This window comes from Erpetoichthys calabaricus, chromosome 9, assembly GCF_900747795.2.
Source record: "Erpetoichthys calabaricus chromosome 9, fErpCal1.3, whole genome shotgun sequence".
Taxonomy (NCBI): Eukaryota; Metazoa; Chordata; class Cladistia; order Polypteriformes; family Polypteridae; genus Erpetoichthys; species Erpetoichthys calabaricus.
In genome coordinates this window covers 80,761,082-80,781,911 of record NC_041402.2, presented here as the reverse complement: position 1 = coordinate 80,781,911, position 20,830 = coordinate 80,761,082, and the positions used below count along the sequence as shown (strand labels likewise).

At 37.9% G+C, this 20,830-nt stretch overlaps 1 protein-coding gene across 2 annotated transcripts in view; it reads left to right on the top strand.

Moving 5' to 3' along the window:
* Positions 1 to 18,822, top strand: part of kars1 (lysyl-tRNA synthetase 1) — a 53,970-nt gene extending 35,148 nt beyond the window's left edge. For both annotated transcript variants that reach the window (XM_028809802.2, XM_028809800.2), the window contains 5 exons: positions 5,018 to 5,103; positions 5,204 to 5,289; positions 12,275 to 12,401; positions 17,719 to 17,862; positions 18,358 to 18,822. In XM_028809802.2, coding sequence (XP_028665635.1) covers positions 5,018 to 5,103; positions 5,204 to 5,289; positions 12,275 to 12,401; positions 17,719 to 17,862; positions 18,358 to 18,432 — 518 coding nt within the window. In that variant the 3' untranslated portion in view covers positions 18,433 to 18,822. The remainder of the gene's footprint in view (positions 1 to 5,017; positions 5,104 to 5,203; positions 5,290 to 12,274; positions 12,402 to 17,718; positions 17,863 to 18,357) is intronic.
* Positions 18,823 to 20,830: the final 2,008 nt, after the last annotated feature.

Genomic DNA, 20,830 nt, shown 5'->3' with positions numbered 1-20,830 from the left:
TACGGACGCTCGTCTAAAAATGCTGAAAGATTATCTTCACGTTGCTACCTTCTGTGCAGCTGCTTAGTGAAGCGACATGCTGCACAGTGCTTCGCATACTTAAAAGCTCGAAGGGCACGTATTGATTTTTGCATGTTTGTTTTTCTCTATCTCTCTCTATATCTCTCTCTCTCTCTCTCTCCCTGCTCCTGACGGAGGGGGTGTGAGCTGCCGCCTTCAACAGCTTTGTGGCCGCGGTGCTTCACATACTTAAAAACCAAACAGCCCTATTGATTTGTTTGCTAGAGATTGTTTTCTCTATCTATGTGACATTCTGTGCTCCTGACACGCACTCCTTTGAAGAGGAAGATATGTTTGCATTCTTTTAATTGTGAGACAGAACTGTCATCTCTGTCTTGTCATGGAGCACAGTTTAAACTTTTGAAAAAGAGACAAATGTTTGTTTGCAGTGTTTGAATAACGTTCCTGTCTCTCTACAACCTCCTGTGTTTCTGCGCAAATCTGTGACCCAAGCATGACAATATAAAAATAACCATATAAACATATGGTTTCTACTTCGCGGATTTTCTTATTTCGCGGGTGGCTCTGGAACGCAACCCCCGCGATGGAGGAGGGATTACTGTACACCAAATATTTTGATAACATTCTAGCAGTCTTGATCCTCTGTTTTCTTTTTCATTAAATAATTACTAATATTTTTATAGATGTGAATCTTGATTCTGTTTATTTAAAAATTTTACAGAATTTGTATTGATTGTTCTACCAGTCAAGTTTAGAGTACATTGCATAAGCAGTTAGTTATACCTTCTTTCATTATATGAAGTAAACTATTTTTGATTTTCTTATTGCATGTGGCTTACCTGTCACAATGACATATCTAAGTAAGCTAGTCAACCAAGCAGCAATTATTGGCAAACTAAGATATATAGATATTTATATCTACAAAACCATTTTATTATTATGCCAAATTGAATAAGTTGGTATTCTTAGTAATGGTGTCCTTCCTGGGTTGTCCTATGCTAGTGAAGAGTAAACTACACAGAGTTCGCTTTGCCATGAGTTAGACGAAATCACAAATGTTTGGGAACTTCACCGAACTCCATGAATTGCATTGAAATCTTTGGGGAAAGAGGAACTGAACTAACAAGTTTCAAGTGCCTTCCAATGGTAAAATGGTCTTTTAAGTGTCTCAGAGGGCTGGGGGAGTGTCTATCCGCTATGCTAGACTGATTATTGTGGCCAAAAATGGGATCTGATCTGTGAGGCAGCAGCACTAACCACTGTGCCATCATGTCTCATACTACAGAAGACGCAGACCAAGCAAATACCACAAACAACCTCACCCAGAAGTGCTCACAAGCCAGAGTTGTTTCGGGACACTGGAAGTACTTCTGGGTCTTGCATTAAGGCAGTGGAAACAAGGTCACCAACAGTTTATTAGTTGTGAAAAATGCTTAAATGAGTTTCGCCCATCAACAATTGTCTCTGTCTAGTGTGTGAATCTGCTGAAGTAGTCTTTGGCTCACTGCAACCTTGTAATTGAGTAAGTGGGTTCATACTGTAAAATGCATGGGTAGATATTGACCTAAAGTTTATTATTATTTTTATATGTAGCATGTTCCTTCATCTAATTATTCAGGTGGTAACAATCGCTCTTGTTTAGGTGGTACTTTCCATGACTTGTGATGTAAGGCAGTTACACATGCTACATCCCTAATAGAAGTGTTCAGTCAAGCGCTCCCATTAGATGATGGAAACTTCAAAAGTTGTACCACTTTGATGTGACTGATAAAGAATTGAAAATGCTTGGTGATTTGTTAAACCCTTGTTCTCTCTTCACTTTGTTAAAGCTTCTTTAAACATAGTATACCTAGAAAGGGCTTCTCCAATATGTTTTACTTTCTTGCTTCAGGAAGGAAGAAGCTTGCTCCAAGTAGTACTACATGGCTCATGATGATGCCAAATAAACCTGTCAGTAGGTTTAAGCTAATTATAAATTTTAAAAAAAATCTATCTAAAAAAATAAATTTAAATTTCCTCCTCATTTTTATGTTACAAGCTAAAAGAATAGTTACAACCCCATTGTGACTCCCCCCTCACCCCCCCAATGTAAAAATCTCAAAAACTCTGTCTACATTTAACGTGGATTTGCTTGTAAAAACTGTCTTGTACAAACACTATTCACTGAATTGATTCATAGAGGTCTAAAGACAGATTTTTTTTATGGTTGATTCTATGGCAGTCTCCAATATCTCTTTTTTAAAAAAATTCAATTTCCATATACAAATTTCAGGGCACTGTAAGTCCATGTGGATAATTAAACTTACAGTTGTAAGACTGATAAAGCAGTTATTAAAAGAGATTTTTAAACTTTCAAGGACTCTAAATTGAATTAGCAATCATTCATATATTCATTCCTTTTGTGATTAGTTCAGTTGAGAGTTGCAAACATCAGTACCCATCAGTCACACAGATCTGTCTGCTTCACAAACACACCTCTGTTATTTACTAAGATGAGAATGAAAGTAAAGAGGATAACGTGTTAAAATGGGGTTTCAAGGAACATCCATAAACTGCACTAATTCATGTTCAGTTGGTTGGGGGTTCTCTGAAAGACAAAGACCTCTATTTTCCGTAGCACTAAGAGTATAAATGACCAAACTCCTGGGAGTACATGAGTTTCACATTCCTTATTTCATGAAAATATTGGGTACTTGTAAGTGAATTTGCAGATTTCATATGAAGCGAAAAACCAGTGCACTACTAATAATATTTCAATGTACAGGTGCTGGTCATAAAATTAGAATATCATGACAAAGTTGATTTATTTCAGTAATTCCATTCAAAAAGTGAAACTTGTATATTAGATTCATTCATTACACACAGACTAATGTATTTCAAATGTTTATTTCTTTTAATGTTGATGATTATAACTGACAACTAATGAAAGTCCCAAATTCAGTATCAGAAAATTAGAATATTGTGAAAAGGTTCAATATTGAAGACACCTGGTGCCACACTCTAATCAGCTAATTAACTCAAAACACCTGCAAAAGTCTTTAAATGGTCTCTCAGTCTAGTTCTGTAGGCTACACAATCATGGGGAAGACTGCTGACTTGACAGTTGTCCAAAAGACGACCATTGACATGTTGCACAAGGAGGGCAAGACACAAAAGGTCATTGCTAAAGAGGCTGGCTGTTCACAGAGCTCTGTGTCCAAGCACATTAATAGAGAGGCGAAGGGAAGGACAAGATGTGGTAGAAAAAAGTGTACAAGCAATAGGGATAACCGCACCCTGGAGAGGATTGTGAAACAAAACCCATTCAAAAATGTGGGGGAGATTCACAAAGAGTGGACTGCAGCTGGAGTCAGTGCTTCAAGAACCACCACGCACAGACGTATGCAAGACATGGGTTTCAGCTGTCGTATTCCTTGTGTCAAGCCACTCTTGAACAAGAGTCAGTGTCAGAAGCGTCTCACCTGGGCTAAAGACAAAAAGGACTGGACTGCTGCTTTCTGATGAAAGTAAATTTTGCATTTCCTTTGGAAATCAAGGTCCCAGAGTCTGGAGGAAGAGAGGAGAGGCACAGAATCCATGTTGCGTGAGGTCCAGTGTAAAGTTTCCACAGTCAGTGATGGTTTGGGGTGCCATGTCATCTGCTGGTGTTGGTTCATTGTGTTTTCTGAGGTCCAAGGTCAACGCAGCCATCTACCAGGAAGTTTTAGAGCACTTCATGCTTCCTGCTGCTGATGAACTTTATGGAGATGCAGATATCATTTTCCAACAGGACCTGGCACCTGCACACAGTGCCAAAGCTACTAGTACCTGGTTTAAGGACCATGGTATCCCTGTTCTTGATTGGCCAGCAAACTCGCCTGACCTTAACCCCATAGAAAATCTATGGGGTATTGTGAAGAGGAAGATGCAATACGCCAGACCCAACAATTCAGAAGAGCTGAAGGCCACTATCAGAGCAACATGGGCTCTCATAACACCTGAGCAGTGCCACAGACTGATCGACTCCATGCCACGCCGCATTGCTGCAGTAATCCAGGCCAAAGGAGCCCCAACTAAATATTGAGTGCTGTACATGCTCATACTTTTCATGTTCATACCTTTCAGTTGGCCAACATTTCTAAAAATCCTTTTTTTGCATTGGTCTTAATTGATATTCTAATTTTCCGAGATATTGAATTTGGGACTTTCATTAGTTGTCAGTTATAATCATCAACATTAAAAGAAATAAACATTTGAAATACATCAGTCTGTGTGCAATGAATGAATCTAATATACAAGTTTCACTTTTTGAATGGAATTACTGAAATAAATCAACTTTGTCATGATATTCTAATTTTATGACCAGCACCTGCATTCCCCAACATTGGCTTGTCTTAAGCCACTACTTAATGTTAAGTTAAAATTGTGCAATTGTTTCAATTTTTTTGTTTGTTATTGAATTATGGATTGAAAGTCATTTACTTCCCAACTAAACTTGTACAATTTATAATTGAAAACATTATTAATACTATTATTAATTTTGTTTATGTAGCTTATTTTTAAAACATTTGATATAACTATGAATAACATTTGTGAACATATTATTTTGAGTTTAGTTAAATATTTCATTATAGAATTAGATAATACAAAATATTTCTTTTGGAAGTTTTATTTCTTTAAGTTTTATTCAATTCTAAAATTCATTTCATTTTTTAATATAGAACACTTGACTGAAGAGTGTGTTTTTTGCTTTTAGTTTCTCTGGTGTTCCCCCAAGTAAACAAAATTGTTGCGTTTTGTATCTGTATTCATCAGAATATTCAAAATAAAAGTATGTGTCTGATTTTCCTTTAGCAAGTAGGTGCAATCCACTGTATCTTAGATGTTTTGTACATCAATACGTGCTGAATATTCTCACAGTAAAATCATTTATGTTGAATCAACTAAGTAAGCTAATAAATGCATTATTTTGAAAAAAAAAACTCCGCCGTCTTATTTAATCTTTTCTGCCATTTAGAGACTCGCAAATTTTTTGATGATCTTTGTGCTCAGAAAGGAGTTGAGTGTCCTATGCCAAGAACCACGTCCCGTTTGCTTGATAAGGTACGGTTAATATAGAAATTAAGTTGCCTTCAGTTTAGAAGTGAAATGAAAATGCTGTTATGTCAATCTTTGTTTTTTAATTTTGTAATTAACATTTTAGCTTGTTGGTGAGTTCCTTGAAGTTACCTGTATCAGCCCAACTTTCATCTGTGATCATCCTCAGATCATGAGCCCATTAGCTAAATGGTGAGTGGAATTCTGTTTATATCTTCAACCAGAATGGTGCCAGAGTGAAAACCCTCAGGGATTGAAGACATGCGGCAGTTTTTCCATTTTTGTAGTTCACATTTTGCCAAAACTTGAACACATATAACTAAGATGTGTTCCCATTTTAACTATATTACATAAAATTTTTCATTTTAACATGTAATAGGTTGTAAATAATACGTTCTTAATCATACGGTGTAATCATTACCCTACCTGGTGTTATCCTTAAGTGTGACTCAGGCTCAGAATTCTATGTATTTATGGCTAAGACTGAGTTGAGCTCGTGGTGAGTTTTAATAATCCACTTTACTGTGTAAAGCCTGAATAACTCTTAGACAGTATTCTGCTGCCACATAGTGGATAAAATAACATTATGCTGCAAAAAATCATGAAATCATTCAGTTTTAGAACAAACTGAAACTGAACCATTAGTTGAATTAGGTGATTATGATGACAATGTGAATTGGTCATCACACGTTGACACAGATGGTGAAACTGATACATACAGCACTGAACTCCTGAACCACCATGACAGATGCCTGGTGAATACCATTGTTTGAGGGTTCTGCCATGGTGCAGGTAGGTGTAAGGCATAAAGGCATAATGATTGCAATTTAATTGAAAGATGTTAGCCCCCTTAAGCACTATTCACAATACAGCAACTATTGTTTGGGTCGGGGGACATGTGGAATTAACTAATCCTTGCACTGCGGTACACTACAATATCACAAGGGGTGCTGTCATATTCTACTCTCTCATGCCCAAGTGACAGTCCCTATTGCAACGTCAGGCTGTGCTTTGGTGACGGTTACAAAACATGTCACATAAAGGGCTAAATCTGCATGAGTACAGTAGTGGACACTAGACGTACATTTCCTGATGTATTTATGTTGATATTTTGATATTTACTGCACATGTTTCTGTTACACAATAATTAACTTTTTTCTTGGTGTAAAAAAAAAAAAAGTCTTTGACTTGTTTTTCTAGGAGTAAACATAATTCTAAGGAGACTACAAGAGTTAAAGAGTTTACATGAAAGATAGATGAATGTTACTTTTGCTTTAGCATTGCTCCTTTAAATGCAATCAAAAAACTTTCCTTAGAGAAGTATAGAAAATAGTTTTTTCGGTTTGCTAATTAAATGCATTTTTGCAGCTTTTGATGCCTTAACCATCACAAACCTTAGCATACCTAAGCAATTATTAGAGATGTGGTAAGTGTCCCATCTCACCTGCTACATGTAACTCTCAAGAAGCACAATGGGAAGAAATGCAAATGTTTGAAATATGTCAAAGACTGTCAGTGTGTTTTCATTATATGTTAATGTATTAGAGTAAGCAAGGCTGATATTTCTAGATAGAGATAGATAGAGACTCTTCTTAATTTGTATATGCAAATAATTTAGTGGAACCAAACTGGTGTGAAACAAACACAATACGTTTTTCTTGCAAAAAAAAAAATCTACTCAAAAAATATCAGGCTGTGGGAAATGGAAAAATACTGTATATAGTCTGCTAGTATTCTGTCCTGTAATTGGACTAGAGCCTGGTAACACAAGCTTTCTGACTGACATGTTTTCACTTTACAAGTTAACAATTAAGCAATAAATATCAGTTACTCCTAAAATTTAGTAATAAAGTGATTTTACTACGCAGGAAAGATATGCAGGTATGCCAGACATTTAAGAGTTGGCTGATTTTATGACTCTTTGCTAAGCACATACAAAAATAAAATGATGATCAGCAGAAGTGAGGAAAGGCTGTTGCTGTAGAACATCAGGTCCAAGTGAAGAGTAATATTTCAGATAATTTTTACATTCATACAGCATACTGTATTTTTTCTTTCAAAAAGTATCAGCCTCCTCTTTGCTATCACCAAAAATGTATTATTCATAATACACTGTTGAAACTGAACACATGAAACTGAATACATTAAAGTGTGCTTTAATGTAAACATTTGCAATTAGATCTCTTTTTTTGGTTTTGTTAAATAATAACGAGAAGATTTTTAAATCTTTGTTTCTGCAAAAGCAAAACACTTGTTTTATACAGAAAACTGGGGGGATTGTGCAGTTTGCATGGCAGGTAGAAATTTCGCTCTTCAAAATGCAACACTTCTGCTCAGTCTTAATAGTTTAATAAACATTATACTTAACAGTGGCATTCATACTACATACATACTACAGTTAGGTCCATAAATATTTGGACAAAGACAACTTTTTTCTAATTTTGGTTCTGTACATTACCACAATGAATTTTAAATGAAACAACTCAGATGCAGTTGAAGTGCAGACTTTCAGCTTTAATTCAGTGGGGTGAACAAAACGATTGCATAAAAATGTGAGGCAACTAAAGCATTTTTTTAACACAATCCCTTCATTTCAGGGGCTCAGAAGTAATTGGACAAATTAAATAACTGGAAATAAAATGTTCATTTCTAATACTTGGTTGAAAACCCTTTGCTGGCAATGACAACTTGAAGTCTTGAACTCATGGACATCACCAGATGCTGGGTTTCCTCCTTTTTAATGCTCTGCCAGGCCTTTACTGCAGCGGCTTTCAGTTGCTGTTTGTTTGTGGGCCTTTCTGTCTGAAGTTTAGTCTTCAACAAGTGAAATGCATGCTCAATTGGGTTAAGATCAGGTGACTGACTTGGCCATTCAAGAATTTTCCACTTCTTTCCTTTAAGAAACTTCTGGGTTGCTTTGGCTGTATGTTTTGGGTCATTGTCCATCTGTATCATGAAACGCCGACCAATCAATTTGACTGCATTTAGCCTGATTTGAGCAGACAGTATGTCTCTGAACACCTCAGAATTAATTCTGCTGCTTCTGTCCTGTGTCACATCATCAATAAACACTAGTGTCCCAGTGCCACTGGCAGCCATGCACGCCCAAGCCATCACACTGCCTCCACCGTGTTTTACAGATGATGTGGTATGCTTTGGATAATGAGCTGTTCCACGCCTTCTCCATACTTTTTTCTTGCCATCATTCTGGTAGAGGTTGATCTTGGTTTCATCTGTCCAAAGAATGTTTTTCCAGAACTGTGCTGGCTTTTTTAGATGTTCTTTAGCAAAGTCCAATCTAGCCTTTCTATTCTTGAGGCTTATGAGTGGCTTGCACCTTGCAGTGCACCCTCTGTATTTACTTTCATGCAGTCTTCTCTTTGTGGTAGACTTGGATATCGATACGCCTACCCCCTGAAGAGTGTCGTTCACTTGGTTGGCTGTTGCGAAGGGGTTTCTCTTCACCATGGAAATGATTCTGCGATCATCCACCACTGTTGTCTTCCGTGGATGTCCAGGTCTTTTTGCGTTGCTTTCTTTCTCAGGATGTACCAAACTGTAGATTTTGCCACTCGTAATATTGTAGCAATTTCTCGGATGGGTTTTTTCTGTTTTCACAGCTTAAGGATGGCTTCTTTCACCTGCATGGAGAGCTCCTTTGACCGCATGTTGTCTGTTCACAGCAAAATCTTCCACATGCAAGCACCGCACCTCAAATCAACTCCAGGCCTTTTATCTGCTTAATTTATAATGACATAACAACGGACTTGCCCACACCTGCCCATGAAATAGCCTTTGAGTCAATTGTCCAATTACTTTTGAGCCCCTGAAATGAAGGGATTGTGTTAAAAAATGCTTTAGTTGCCTCACATTTTTATGGAATCGTTTTGTTCACCCCACTGAATTAAAGCTGAAAGTCTGCACTTCAACTGCATCTGAGTTGTTTCATTTAAAATTCATGGTGGTAATGTACAGAACCAAAATTAGAAAAAAGTTGTCTCTGTCCAAATATTTATGAACCTAACTGTACATGTATCAGGAAGGATAAGGGGAGGGCAATTGTCTGTGGCCACCACCTGCAAAACCATTCCCTTTATGGGGTGTGGCACCCGGCTGGGTTTGTCGCCCAGCCGGGATGCCCAGGAGGAGCGGAGTAGGGTTTGTGCCTCCTCCAGGACACGAGGGGGCGTCCTCCCTGTTTGCCTTGGGGACCACGGGTGCAGAGCTTGGAAGCTCAACCCTGTAGGGGCCCGTGGTCACCGCCAGGGGGCGTCCCGATGCCTTGGGAGCCCTGGACCTCAGTACTTCCACCACACCGGGAAGTGCTGGGGGGAAGAGTATTGGGGACACCCGGTGGACTTCCAGGTACACCGACAGAGCTTCCGCCACACAGGGGTGTGGCTACAGAAGCCCTTAGGATGCACCTGGAGCCCATCCGGGGTGTATAAAAGGGGCCGTCTCCCTCCAGTCAGGGGCAAGAGTCAGGTGGAAGAGGACGAAGCTTGGTGGAGAGGAGTGGAGGCGGACCAGAGACTGTGAAAGGCATTGTGAGTGTGGCCAGGACTTAAGGGGTGATTGGTGCTGAGGCACTGGGACTGTGCACTTGACCATTGTAAATAATGTATAATAAACTCGTGTGTGGTGATAACAACATGTCTACCTGTCTGTGTCCGGGCTGTTCCCCACAGGGGGTTATCTTGCTGCTGCCTCTCCAGTGTACCTGTTGTGACTTTCATTTGCACCAAAGCAAGTGAAGCTGAATCACAATCAATTATACTTCCTAAATGGACAGCTTGATATCCCTGGAGCTTAACGGACTTGGTGTTAGACTGTGATGATTAATTGTTCCCCTGAGCAGTGTATTTCTTGAAAAGATTATATTTACCATGTAGTTTTGTTAAGGATAAATGCTGTCAATGTAAGCAAATCATGAAAAGTCCAGTTTCTGAGACAGTGACTTTTTTATTAATATTGCGATTTATTATTATTTGGTAAATTAATCAATACTCTTATTTATGTAATAATTTATTTTAAAATTAAGCTAGGGAACATTTAAGCATTTATTTAACTTAACAGAAACTTACCAGGTCTTATCATCCTTTTTTTTTTAAATTTTCTGTCACACAAGGACATTAGCAAAATGGGATAACTGAAAACTATTATGCTCCCTGGCAAACAGACCTCTGCTTATGTTTTCAGGTTATATAAAGTGCTATGATAAAAAAAATAACAGAAGGGTCTGAAATTTGAGACTGGTATTTGGGTATTTTTATGTAACTGAAAGTAGAGCATGCTTTCCCACTTAGTTAAAATGCTGCTGTTACTTTGTGTGTCAAGACTGCAGCATTCAAAACCTGTAACGGGAAACTTCTTTTGGCGTCCAGTAGATGATTTTCTCTTTTTTTTTAAATTTTCACATCCACTTTTACATTAATCTTTGTATAAATCAGATTTTTTTGCATAAAAATTTTTACAAAAAAACAATAAAACCTACAATAACAATATACAACCCCAATTCCAAAAAAGTTGGGACACTGTAAAATGTAAATAATAATAGAATGCAACAATTTGCAAATCACATAAGCCCACATTTTATTCACAATAGAACATAGAAAACCTTAAAACTTTAAACTGAGAAAATGAACCATTTTAAGAAAAAAATAAGGTCATTTATAATTTGATAGCAGCAACATGTCTCAAAAAAGTTGGGACAGGGCCGTGTTTACCATTGTGAATCATCCCCTCTTCCTTTAAAAGTCTGTAATTGTCTGGGAACTGAGGAGACCAGTTGATGGACTTTTGGGAGATGAATGTTGTCCCATTCTTGTCTGATATAGGATTTTAGCTGCTCAACGGTACTGGGTCATCTTTGCCGTTTTTTTCATGTTTTCACTTGGTGAAAGGTCTTGGCTTCAGGCAGGCCAGTTCAGCACCTACACTTTTGTACTACGAATCCATGGCTTTGCCTAGCTGAAATATGCAAGGCTTTCCCTGAAAAAGACATCATCTGGATGGGAGCATATGTTCATCTAAACCTGTATATACCGTTCAGCATTGATGGTGCCTTTCCAGATGTGCAAGCTGCCAATTCCATAGGCACTAATGGCATCAGAGATGCAGGCTTTTGAACCGAGTGCTGATAACATGCTATATGGTCCCTTTTCTCTTTAGTCCAGAGGATGCAGTGTCTATGATTTCCAAAAAGAATGTCAAATTTCAATTCTTCTGTCCACAGAATAGTTTTCCACTTTACCTCAGTCCATTTTAAATGAGCTTTGGCTCAGAGAAGACAGGAGTATTTCTGGATCACGTTCACGTATGTCTTCTTCTTTGCAAGATAGAGCTTTAATCTGCATTTGTGGCTGGCATGATGAACTTTGTTCACAGCCAATGATTTCTGGAAGTGTTCCTGAGCCTGTGCAGTGATTTCCATGACAGAATCATGCCAGTTTTTAAAGGATGTGCTGCCTGAAGGATCATGGGCATCCAACTCTGATTTTCAGCCTTGTCCCTTGCACACAGATTTCTCCAGACTCTCTGAATCTTTATGATATTATATGTATTGTAAATAATGACATGAGAGTCTTCGCAATTTTACATTGAGGAGCATTATTCTGAAATTGTTCCACAATTTGTCGATGCAGTTTTTTGCAGATTTGTGAACCTCTGCCCATGTTTGCTTCTGAGAGACTATGCCTCTCTAAGTTGCTATTTTATACCCAATCATGTTACTGACCTGTTGTCAATTAAATCAAATTAGTTGCAAAATGTCCCCCCAGCTGTTTCTTTTTAATATCACTTACTTTTCCAGCCTTTTGTTTCTCTCTCCCAACTTTTTTTGAGACGTTTTGCCATCATCAAATTCAAAAAGAGCTAATATTTTTCGTGAAATAGTAAAATGCCTCACTTTCTACATTTGATATGTTTTCCATGTTTTATTGTGAATAAAATATGAGTTTATGATATTTGCAACTCATTACATTCTGTTTTTATTCACATTGTACACAGTGTCCCATCTTCTTTGGAATTGGGGTTGTAAAACAACCTTAATATTTTACAGTAAACTTTGTGGTCTGTTTTGGCACCTTGATATGGAATGTATTTATCCTTTCTAATTTCTGTGACCTAAACCTGAATTATGATTAAATGCTGCTTTGTATTTTCCTCTTGCTGTTAGGCACAGATCCCAGAAGGGATTGACTGAACGATTTGAGCTCTTTGTAATGAAAAAGGAAATCTGTAATGCATACACTGAGCTGAATGACCCAATTAGACAGAGAGAGCTCTTTGAGCAGCAAGCCAAGGTGAGTGCTGGAACAACATTTCTGTTTTCATTTTTGTCACCTAAAGTCAGTAAATGTTTAATATTGTACATGGTTCAAATAACAGTTTACACCATATTTAGTTAAAAATAAAGCTTTATTCCTGTGCAGAAATAATGACTTATGGTTCTAGTTTCGTAATAGGAGGAACTGCAGGGGAGTACTGTCAATTCAAATACTGTAGAACCATATGAGAATCTATAATATGTGTTTTATATATCAATTCCTATTCCACAGGATAGGAATTTGAATGACATTTGAATGTACTTTGTCAAAATAATGCAAGGGTATCCCTGGTATCTGTCATATTTGCACCTAAGATGATTGTAAAACACTGTAGGCACATAAAACAGTTTGTAAGATTTACAAGGTTTGCTCTTTTTCACATGTTTGTAGAAAGACTTGATTGTGGAATGTAGCTATTTTATTAATGTAATTTGTTTACATTATGTTTCTAAATTAATTTGAAGTCTGGAAGTCTTAATATTGGATTGCATTTACATTTACACTTAAACAAGGGTACAAAACACACAAAGTGAGTACACCCTTCACATTTTTGTAAATATTATATTACATCTTTTCATGGGACATAACTGAAGATATGATACTTTGATACAATGTAAAGTAGTCAGTGTACAGCTTGTATAGCAGTGTAAATTTGCTGTCCCCTCAAAATAACTTAACACACAGCCATTAATGTCTAAACCGCTGGCAACAAAAGTGAGTACAACCCTAAGTGAAAAATGCCCAAATTGTGCCCAAGTATCAATATTTTGTGTGGCCACCATTATTTTCCAGCACTGCCTTAACTCTCTTGGGCATAGAGTTCACTAGAGCTTCACAGGTTGCCACTGGAATCCTCTTCCATTCCTCCATGATGACATCATGGAGCTGGTGGATGTTAGAGACCTTGGACTCCTCCACCTTCCGTTTGAGGATGCCCCACAGATGCTCAATAGGGTTTAGGTCTGGAGACATGCTTGGCCAGTCCAGCACCTTTACCCTCAGTTTCTTTAGCAAGGCAGTGGTCATCTTGGAGGTGTGTTTGGGATCGTTATCATGTTGGAATATTTCCCTGTGGCCCAGTTTCTGAAGGGAGGGGATCATGCTCTGCTTCAGTATGTCACAGTACATGTTGGCATTCATGGTTCCCTCAGTGAACCATGACACTCCCACCACCATGCTTACCTGTAGGCAAGAAACACTTGTCTTTGTACTCCTCACCTGGTTGCTGCCACACAGGCTTGACACCATCTGAACCAAATAAGTTTATCTTGGTCTCATCAGATCACAGGATATGGTTCCAGTAATCCATGTTCTTAGTCTGCTTGTCTTCAGCAAACTGTTTGCGGGCCTTCTTGTGCATCATCTTTAGAAGAAGCTTCCTTCTGGGACAACAGCCATGCAGACCAATTTGATTCAGTGTGCGGCGTATGGTCTGAGCTCTGACAGGCTGACCCCCTCCTTCAACCTCTGCAGCAATGCTAGCAGCACTCATAAATCTATTTTCAAAAGACAATCTCTGGATATGATGCTGAGTAAGTGCACTCAACTTCTTTGGTCGACCATGACGAGGCATATTCTGAGTGGAGCCTGTCCTGTTAAACCGCTGTATGGTCTTGGCCACCGTGCTACAGCTCAGTTTCAGGGTGCTGGCAATCTTCTAATAGCCTAGGCCATCTTTATGTAGAGCAACAATTCTTTTTTTCAGATCCTCAGAGAGTTCTTTGCTATGAGGTGCCATGTTGAACTTCTAGTGACCAGTATGAGAGTGTGTGAGAGCGATAACACCAAATTTAACACACCTGCTCCCCATTCACACCTGAGACCTTGTACCACTAACGAGTCACATGACACTGGGGAGGGAAAATAGCTAATTGGGCACAATTTGTACATTTTTCACTTAGGGGTGTACTCACTTTTGTTGCCAGCGGTTTAGACATTAATGGCTGTGTGTGGAGTTATTTTGAGGGGACAGCAAATTTGCACTGTTATACAAGCTGTACACTGACTACTTTACATTGTATCAAAGTGTCATATCTTCAGTGTTGTCCCATGAAAAGATATAATAAAATATTTACAAAAATGTGAGGGGTGTACTCACTTTTGTGAGATACTGTACAACTCTTGCGGTAATTAGTCATTTAGAGCATTCCACAGAAGCTTTCATTTTAATTTAGGAATTAAGAATCTTTATAACACAATGTTGATCTGATATCATTTGAACAAACCCTTCATCACTAGAATACTTAAGTCAATCTTTTTTTTTTTTGTATTGAGGAGGGAGAAGTGCTTTGTTTTTCCATCCATGCATTCATTTCATAAAACAGTTTTTGCCGGTACATAGTTGTATTAAGCCACAGTCTCTACTGCCAGCAGCAGATGTAAATCAGATGTCAATCCTGAATCAGACACCAGTTTATACATCCTCACTCACCCAGCCAATTCAATGTTGGCTGTCCACCTAACATAATAACTTTGTTTGAATCCATAAGAGACCCATTTGAACTCTGAAACAACTTATCAATTGTGTGCAAAGCACAATCATAAGTAATTGAACTTCTGTCTGAGCAGTGTTAACATGGTAAGACTATCTATTTTTTTAGTTTAGATTTTTGTTTACATTTTCCATTTTTGTATGTTAATACTTTTGTCATCACAATTATCTATGTATACATCTTTAGAAAGAGTATTCAAAATATGAATCCTTATCACATTCCATCCTAAACTGCAGGGAAAAATACATTCTTTTTTTTATAACTAGTGCAGTGCAAGGATATGGTTTGGTTTCTGAAAGGATAGCATGAATGGTCACTTTACTCAGGGTGCCAGAACAAAGTTGTCAAAAAATAATTAATCAATGCAGTTTATGTACATGGTCTTAAATAACATTTTTTCTTTAAATAATTTTTCTTTTATCATCCGAGTTCTGCTATTAACAATACATTGTTCAAATTGAGTTTACAAATTGTTCGTCATATCCCAGTTGTCATTTAACAGCTTAGTAATCTGAGAAAAAAAAGTTGAGATGCATAGCATATTTGTTCCTAAAAAAATTAGGTTTTACTAGTATTTTACATGGGTGACAGAATATGTTTTAATGAAGAATTCAGTGAACAGTCCAATTTGAAATGCTTAAACTGACGCGCCATGCTGAACATTGAAGGCTTCGTTCTATGGCATGTTACCCCGTTGTGATATTTTTCTTGTAATTTCAGTGGTCAGTGGTTCACCAAGCACATCCTTTACACTATCAGTAGACTGAAATGTATTGAATCACTTTAGAATAGTATTCAGAAAAGGAATTCATCCTTATCTAGGCTTATTATACTTGATATAAAATTGAGCCACGCCCATTATTTTCATTTTGATATTTCAGACTCGTGCCGCAGTACCTTCACCTCACATGCTTATCTGTCTCCCTCTTTCTTGTACATGTCTTTGCTTTTCAGTAATCTCAGTTTGTTTGTTACCCAGGTTGTGTGGGGAGTGGTGGTCTTGTGGGGAATATTTATTATATATTCTTACCGTAGAAATGAAAGCTCGCTCTCTGTGATGTGTCAGTAGGATTGCTAATAGGGTACACCTCTGTTTATACAGCACACTGCTGCAATAAATACGATGCCAAATAGAGGGTGGTATGTTGCATGCCACAGAATTCACTCTTGGAAGAACTTGGCTAATCATGCTACAAAGTCGAGCAATGACCCATCAGCAACATGTTTAAGAAACACTAATAATTTTACACTCTATCTCTTTCTCTCTGTTAACCCATTTCTCTCAAATTGTTGAGTGTACTGTGGCTTCCCACTTGACCAATAACTCATCCTTTCATAAAATGATGGAGCTCCTCATCCCTTTTTTCTTTTTTAAAAAATAGCACATGTGTGTAACTGCTATGTATTATTTCTGTTTTTGTGTCCAATTCAAAGCCAGAACTTTGTATTCGTATATTTATCTATTATTTGGTGTTTAGAACCTTGTTCCTGGCTTCTATTCAGTTATATACTGTATTAAGATTTTTCAGCGTGTCTGTTCCTGTTACTCTTGCTGGCACCCATCGAGAGTGAAAAGGGAAGGTCTACAAGACAGTAGTGAGACCAGCTATGTTATATGAGTTGGAGACAATTTGCATTGGGTGTGACAAGGATGGACAGGATTAGAAATGAGTACATTAGAGGGTTCGTTCAGGTTGGATGGTTGGGAGACAAAGTCAGAGAGGCGAGATTACATTGGTTTGAACGTGTGCAGAGGAGACATGCTGAGTATATTGGGAGAAGGATATTAAGGATGGAGTTGCCAGGCAAGAGGAAAAGAGGAAGGCCTAAGAGAAGGTTTATGGATGTGGTGAGAGAGGACATGCAGGTGATGGGTGTAACGGAGATAGATGAAGAGGACAGGATGATATGGACAAAGGTGATCAACTGTGGGGCACCCTAATGGGAGCAGCTGAAAAAAGAAGTGTGTCTGTTCCTGTTGTGCTACATATACAGTGGAACCTCGGTTCATGAACGTCTCTGTATACGTACAAATCAGTTTACGACCAAAAAATTCGCCAAACTTTTGCCTCAGTTCACGACCACACACTCAGTATATGAACAAGCCAGTTTCCCTTTCGGTTTGTACATGTTCAGTCTCTCCCTGTGCATTTCCTGTGCAGCGAGCAAGAGAGAGAGAGTGTGACACACACACACACACACACACACACACACACACACACACACAGGCAGCGCGAGAGAGAGGCAAGTTAAAGAATGCACTGGGCTTGATTTTGTTTTCACTTCTGTTTACAGCGATCGGTTCGTAGCGTGCATTGTTGCAATGTTACTTTTCTTGGTGGTTTATTAAATTGCAGATTTTTTCAAATGTTCATTTTTTCCCTGTGCTTAAAACTCATTAACAAAAGTGTTTTTAGCCAGCGGTTGGTAGCGCCATAGCGCAAACTATTGCAGTGTTAGTTTTCTCTGTTGTTCAAGGTTTTCTCAGTGTTATTCAATGTTTTTACATTTAGTTTACTATTACGCTGTGCATTCTATGGTTTAATTAACTATATTTGTGCTTAAAAACTTAAAAAATATTTATTTACTTACAGTTCGTATGGTCTGGAACAGATTAATTGTATTTACATACAATCCGATGGGGGAAATTGCTTCGGTTCACGACCAAATCGGTTTAAGACCAGAATTTTGGAATGAATTATGGTCGTGAACCGAGGTTCCACTGTATAATTAAACATTTTACAAATAATAACGTATCTTTCGTCCTTACTTGCTTATTATCTGGCTCTTCATTTTTCTAGGCAAAAGCAGAGGGTGATGATGAAGCAATGTTCATCGATGAGAATTTCTGTACTGCTCTAGAATATGGACTGCCTCCCACTGCAGGTTGGGGCATGGGAATTGACCGTCTTGCAATGTTCTTCACTGACTCGAACAACATTAAGGTAAAGAACCCACTGACCCTAGACTGTAAGCATGCATCTCAACAAGTCAAACTTATGAAGAAAAAGAAAAACTAGTGTGAAGCGATGTATCCTAGATCATCAATTCTTAAGACAAAATAGTAGAATAATACACAGAGTACACAGTTGCTTTTTAAAATATTAATGTTTAGTATTAATGAGTGTGCTCTGTCAGGCGGCTCTTGCCTCCCTGCTAATCGAGACTTGCACAACTCCCCTCTCAGGGGATTTATAGTTTCTTTGAAAATTAATTTAATCAAAAGTAATCTTTAACATTTTAGCTGAAAGTGTGTATTATATTTTATACAGTCTTTCCCTCAAATGCTAGTGTTTAGTGCTTATTTTACATTTTTTCCTCCTCTTCACACAAATAAACTATTAGAAATAATTACTGATTGATAGTCCCAAAAGTGCAATGGTCTAGTTGTTTTGAAGGTGCACTATTCACATTTAATTTAATTAATTTTATTTAAACAGGAAGTGTTGCTTTTCCCGGCGATGAAACCAGATGACAACAAACCAGCACCACCAGCTGAAGGGACCTCCGTGTAACTGAACAGTACCTCATAATCATCACTGGAATGCGTCACAGCAGAGATTATTTTTTTGCTATATGAAGATTGCTTAATTTTACAATGTGTTTTCTGTCAGATCCATGGTAATGATTTGTCTGATTACCTACTTTTTAATTTACTATTGAAACAGTGATTTAATAAATAAGATAATATGCTGATAATAAGCCTGTTGCATTTGTGGGGGTAGGTTCAAATCTAAATGGGTTTTGTTATCAACATCTGTGTTACCATTGTAGATCAAGAACATACTTGATACTTTAATAACCTTACAAGTTACAAAAGAAAACGTAAATGAAAAGTCACAATTTCTTCTGATGGTTCCAGGTAATTTGTACGCCAGCCATAAATCTAAATGTATTTTTCTCAATGTTTGACTTAAACACAAAATTTACTTTGACTCCCAAATATTGAACTTTTTTCTGGGCATCTGTGGACCTTTCATTGGTATAAGCAAGCAGTTTTTTTTTTAAGAAGGATGCAGGAATCTTAATTTGTTTCAAAACAAACTCCAAATTTACTGTTTTCAATGAGGAGAACAACAACTAAAACAGACTGGCCCAGCAGTTACAACACCGAGGATTTGGATTTAATTTTCAGCCCAGTCGCTATGTGGAGTTCATATTTGTGTCTGTGTGGATTTTCACCAGTGTACTGTGGTTTTCTCTCTGTCTTGATTAACTGAAATGGCCCAGTGTACAAGTGTACATGTGTGTATGTGCCTTGCAATTGCCTAGGCTTGCTTCTAAGTAATCTATGCTACATAATGGAAAATATTATAGTGCACTGTAAATGAAAAGTTTTAACGGTTATATTGATTACATTGCTTTATACATATAAATTGGGGACTTCTAATGTTTCCATAGGCTTCACTTCTAAATGCATTAAGTTTACAGTTCTATAACTGCTCACTGATGCATTTGCTGAAAACATTCGATCTTAGTAAATAACAAATAAGATAGTGAACTACGTAGGTAAAGAACAAGTGAGTTTTGCAAGTGTTTCCTTAAGCCCTTTGTTATCCGACATTTAGCAAGCAAGATTAAACTACTTCTTTGTTGGCTGCACCCCAGCATCCATGTCAGAAAATCGCAGACTCGTTCTTCATATTTCATTTGTCAAATATGTTGTATTGTCACACCAGACTTGGAAAAGTAAAAAACACAAAAACAAAAAAAATTAATTAAAAAAAGCAATTAATATATATGAAAAAGCATATTAATTAATGTAACCTACTAGTTAAAACCTATATAATGTGTAAAAAAAATGTAATGTGGCTTCCTTGTAAAATAGAATAATAATGAACAGGAATAGGGATCAGTTAGCCACACTTCACAAAAGAGGAGTCAAAGCAAGTTGTTTTTCCAAGGCTCGGGGGAGCCCCCTGAGGATTTGTGCAGGCAGGCACCAGAGAGGCATCCTCCACATGTGTGCTTTGGTGTGTGGTGTTCCAACTCTCTTCAGCTATGATCTGGGGATTCAACAATGGAGTCAGCAGGTATTTGTGAAAAGATCTAACCACTGTCTCTCAGTAACCAGACACCAGCAAACACACCATCCCTTGTCATTCGACACTCTCCAGAGTTAGACCAGATATAAGCATCATGTGTACTCCCAGGCCACTTGGCCATGGTGTCCGTAAAAAGATCCTGATAGTTGCATATCACCTGGACGTTTAGATGTCACCTGGCCCTTTTTGACAGATGTAGATGGGATTCAAGAGTCTGTGAGTATGGATAGTGATGATCATTTTATCCACTGCACCTACAAAATGCCAGGTATGCCTGCAGTGGCAAGTTTAGTGTCACGCAAGGAATTACTTTCTGCTGGAAATTATATATAGTTGCGTACATGGAAAAAGAGTGTTCTGGTCACCGCAGGCACAGATTTGAACACAGCAGCCTTGCTGAGGCAGAATGCTTCACAAACTGTGCAGGAACCCACCGGTGGCGTACAAATAGAATATATTCACAAATAATGTCATATAGTTTTTAATTAACCAACAAACATCTTAAAATGAAATGGGGGAAAAAATCAAATATAATCAGTATTTGGTGTGACCACTCTTAAATTGCAGCAGTTCTGCTAGGTCAACTTGCCTGCAGTTTCTGAAGGTACTCGCGTGTTTGGGTGTTCCAAGCCTCTTGAACTTGCCATAGTTCTACTGTAGACTCTGGCAGTCTTACTTGCTTCTGTCTCTCAAGTAATCCCAAACTGGTTCGATGATTTAGATTTCAGGGCTTTGTGACGGCCATATCATCTTTTGCAGGATTTCATGCTCCTCTTTTTTTTTTTTCTCTTGCAGATAGTTTTTCTTTTTTTTAATTGTGCCATGTTTGGGGGTCACACACATGCTACAGAATTAAGTTAAAACAAAT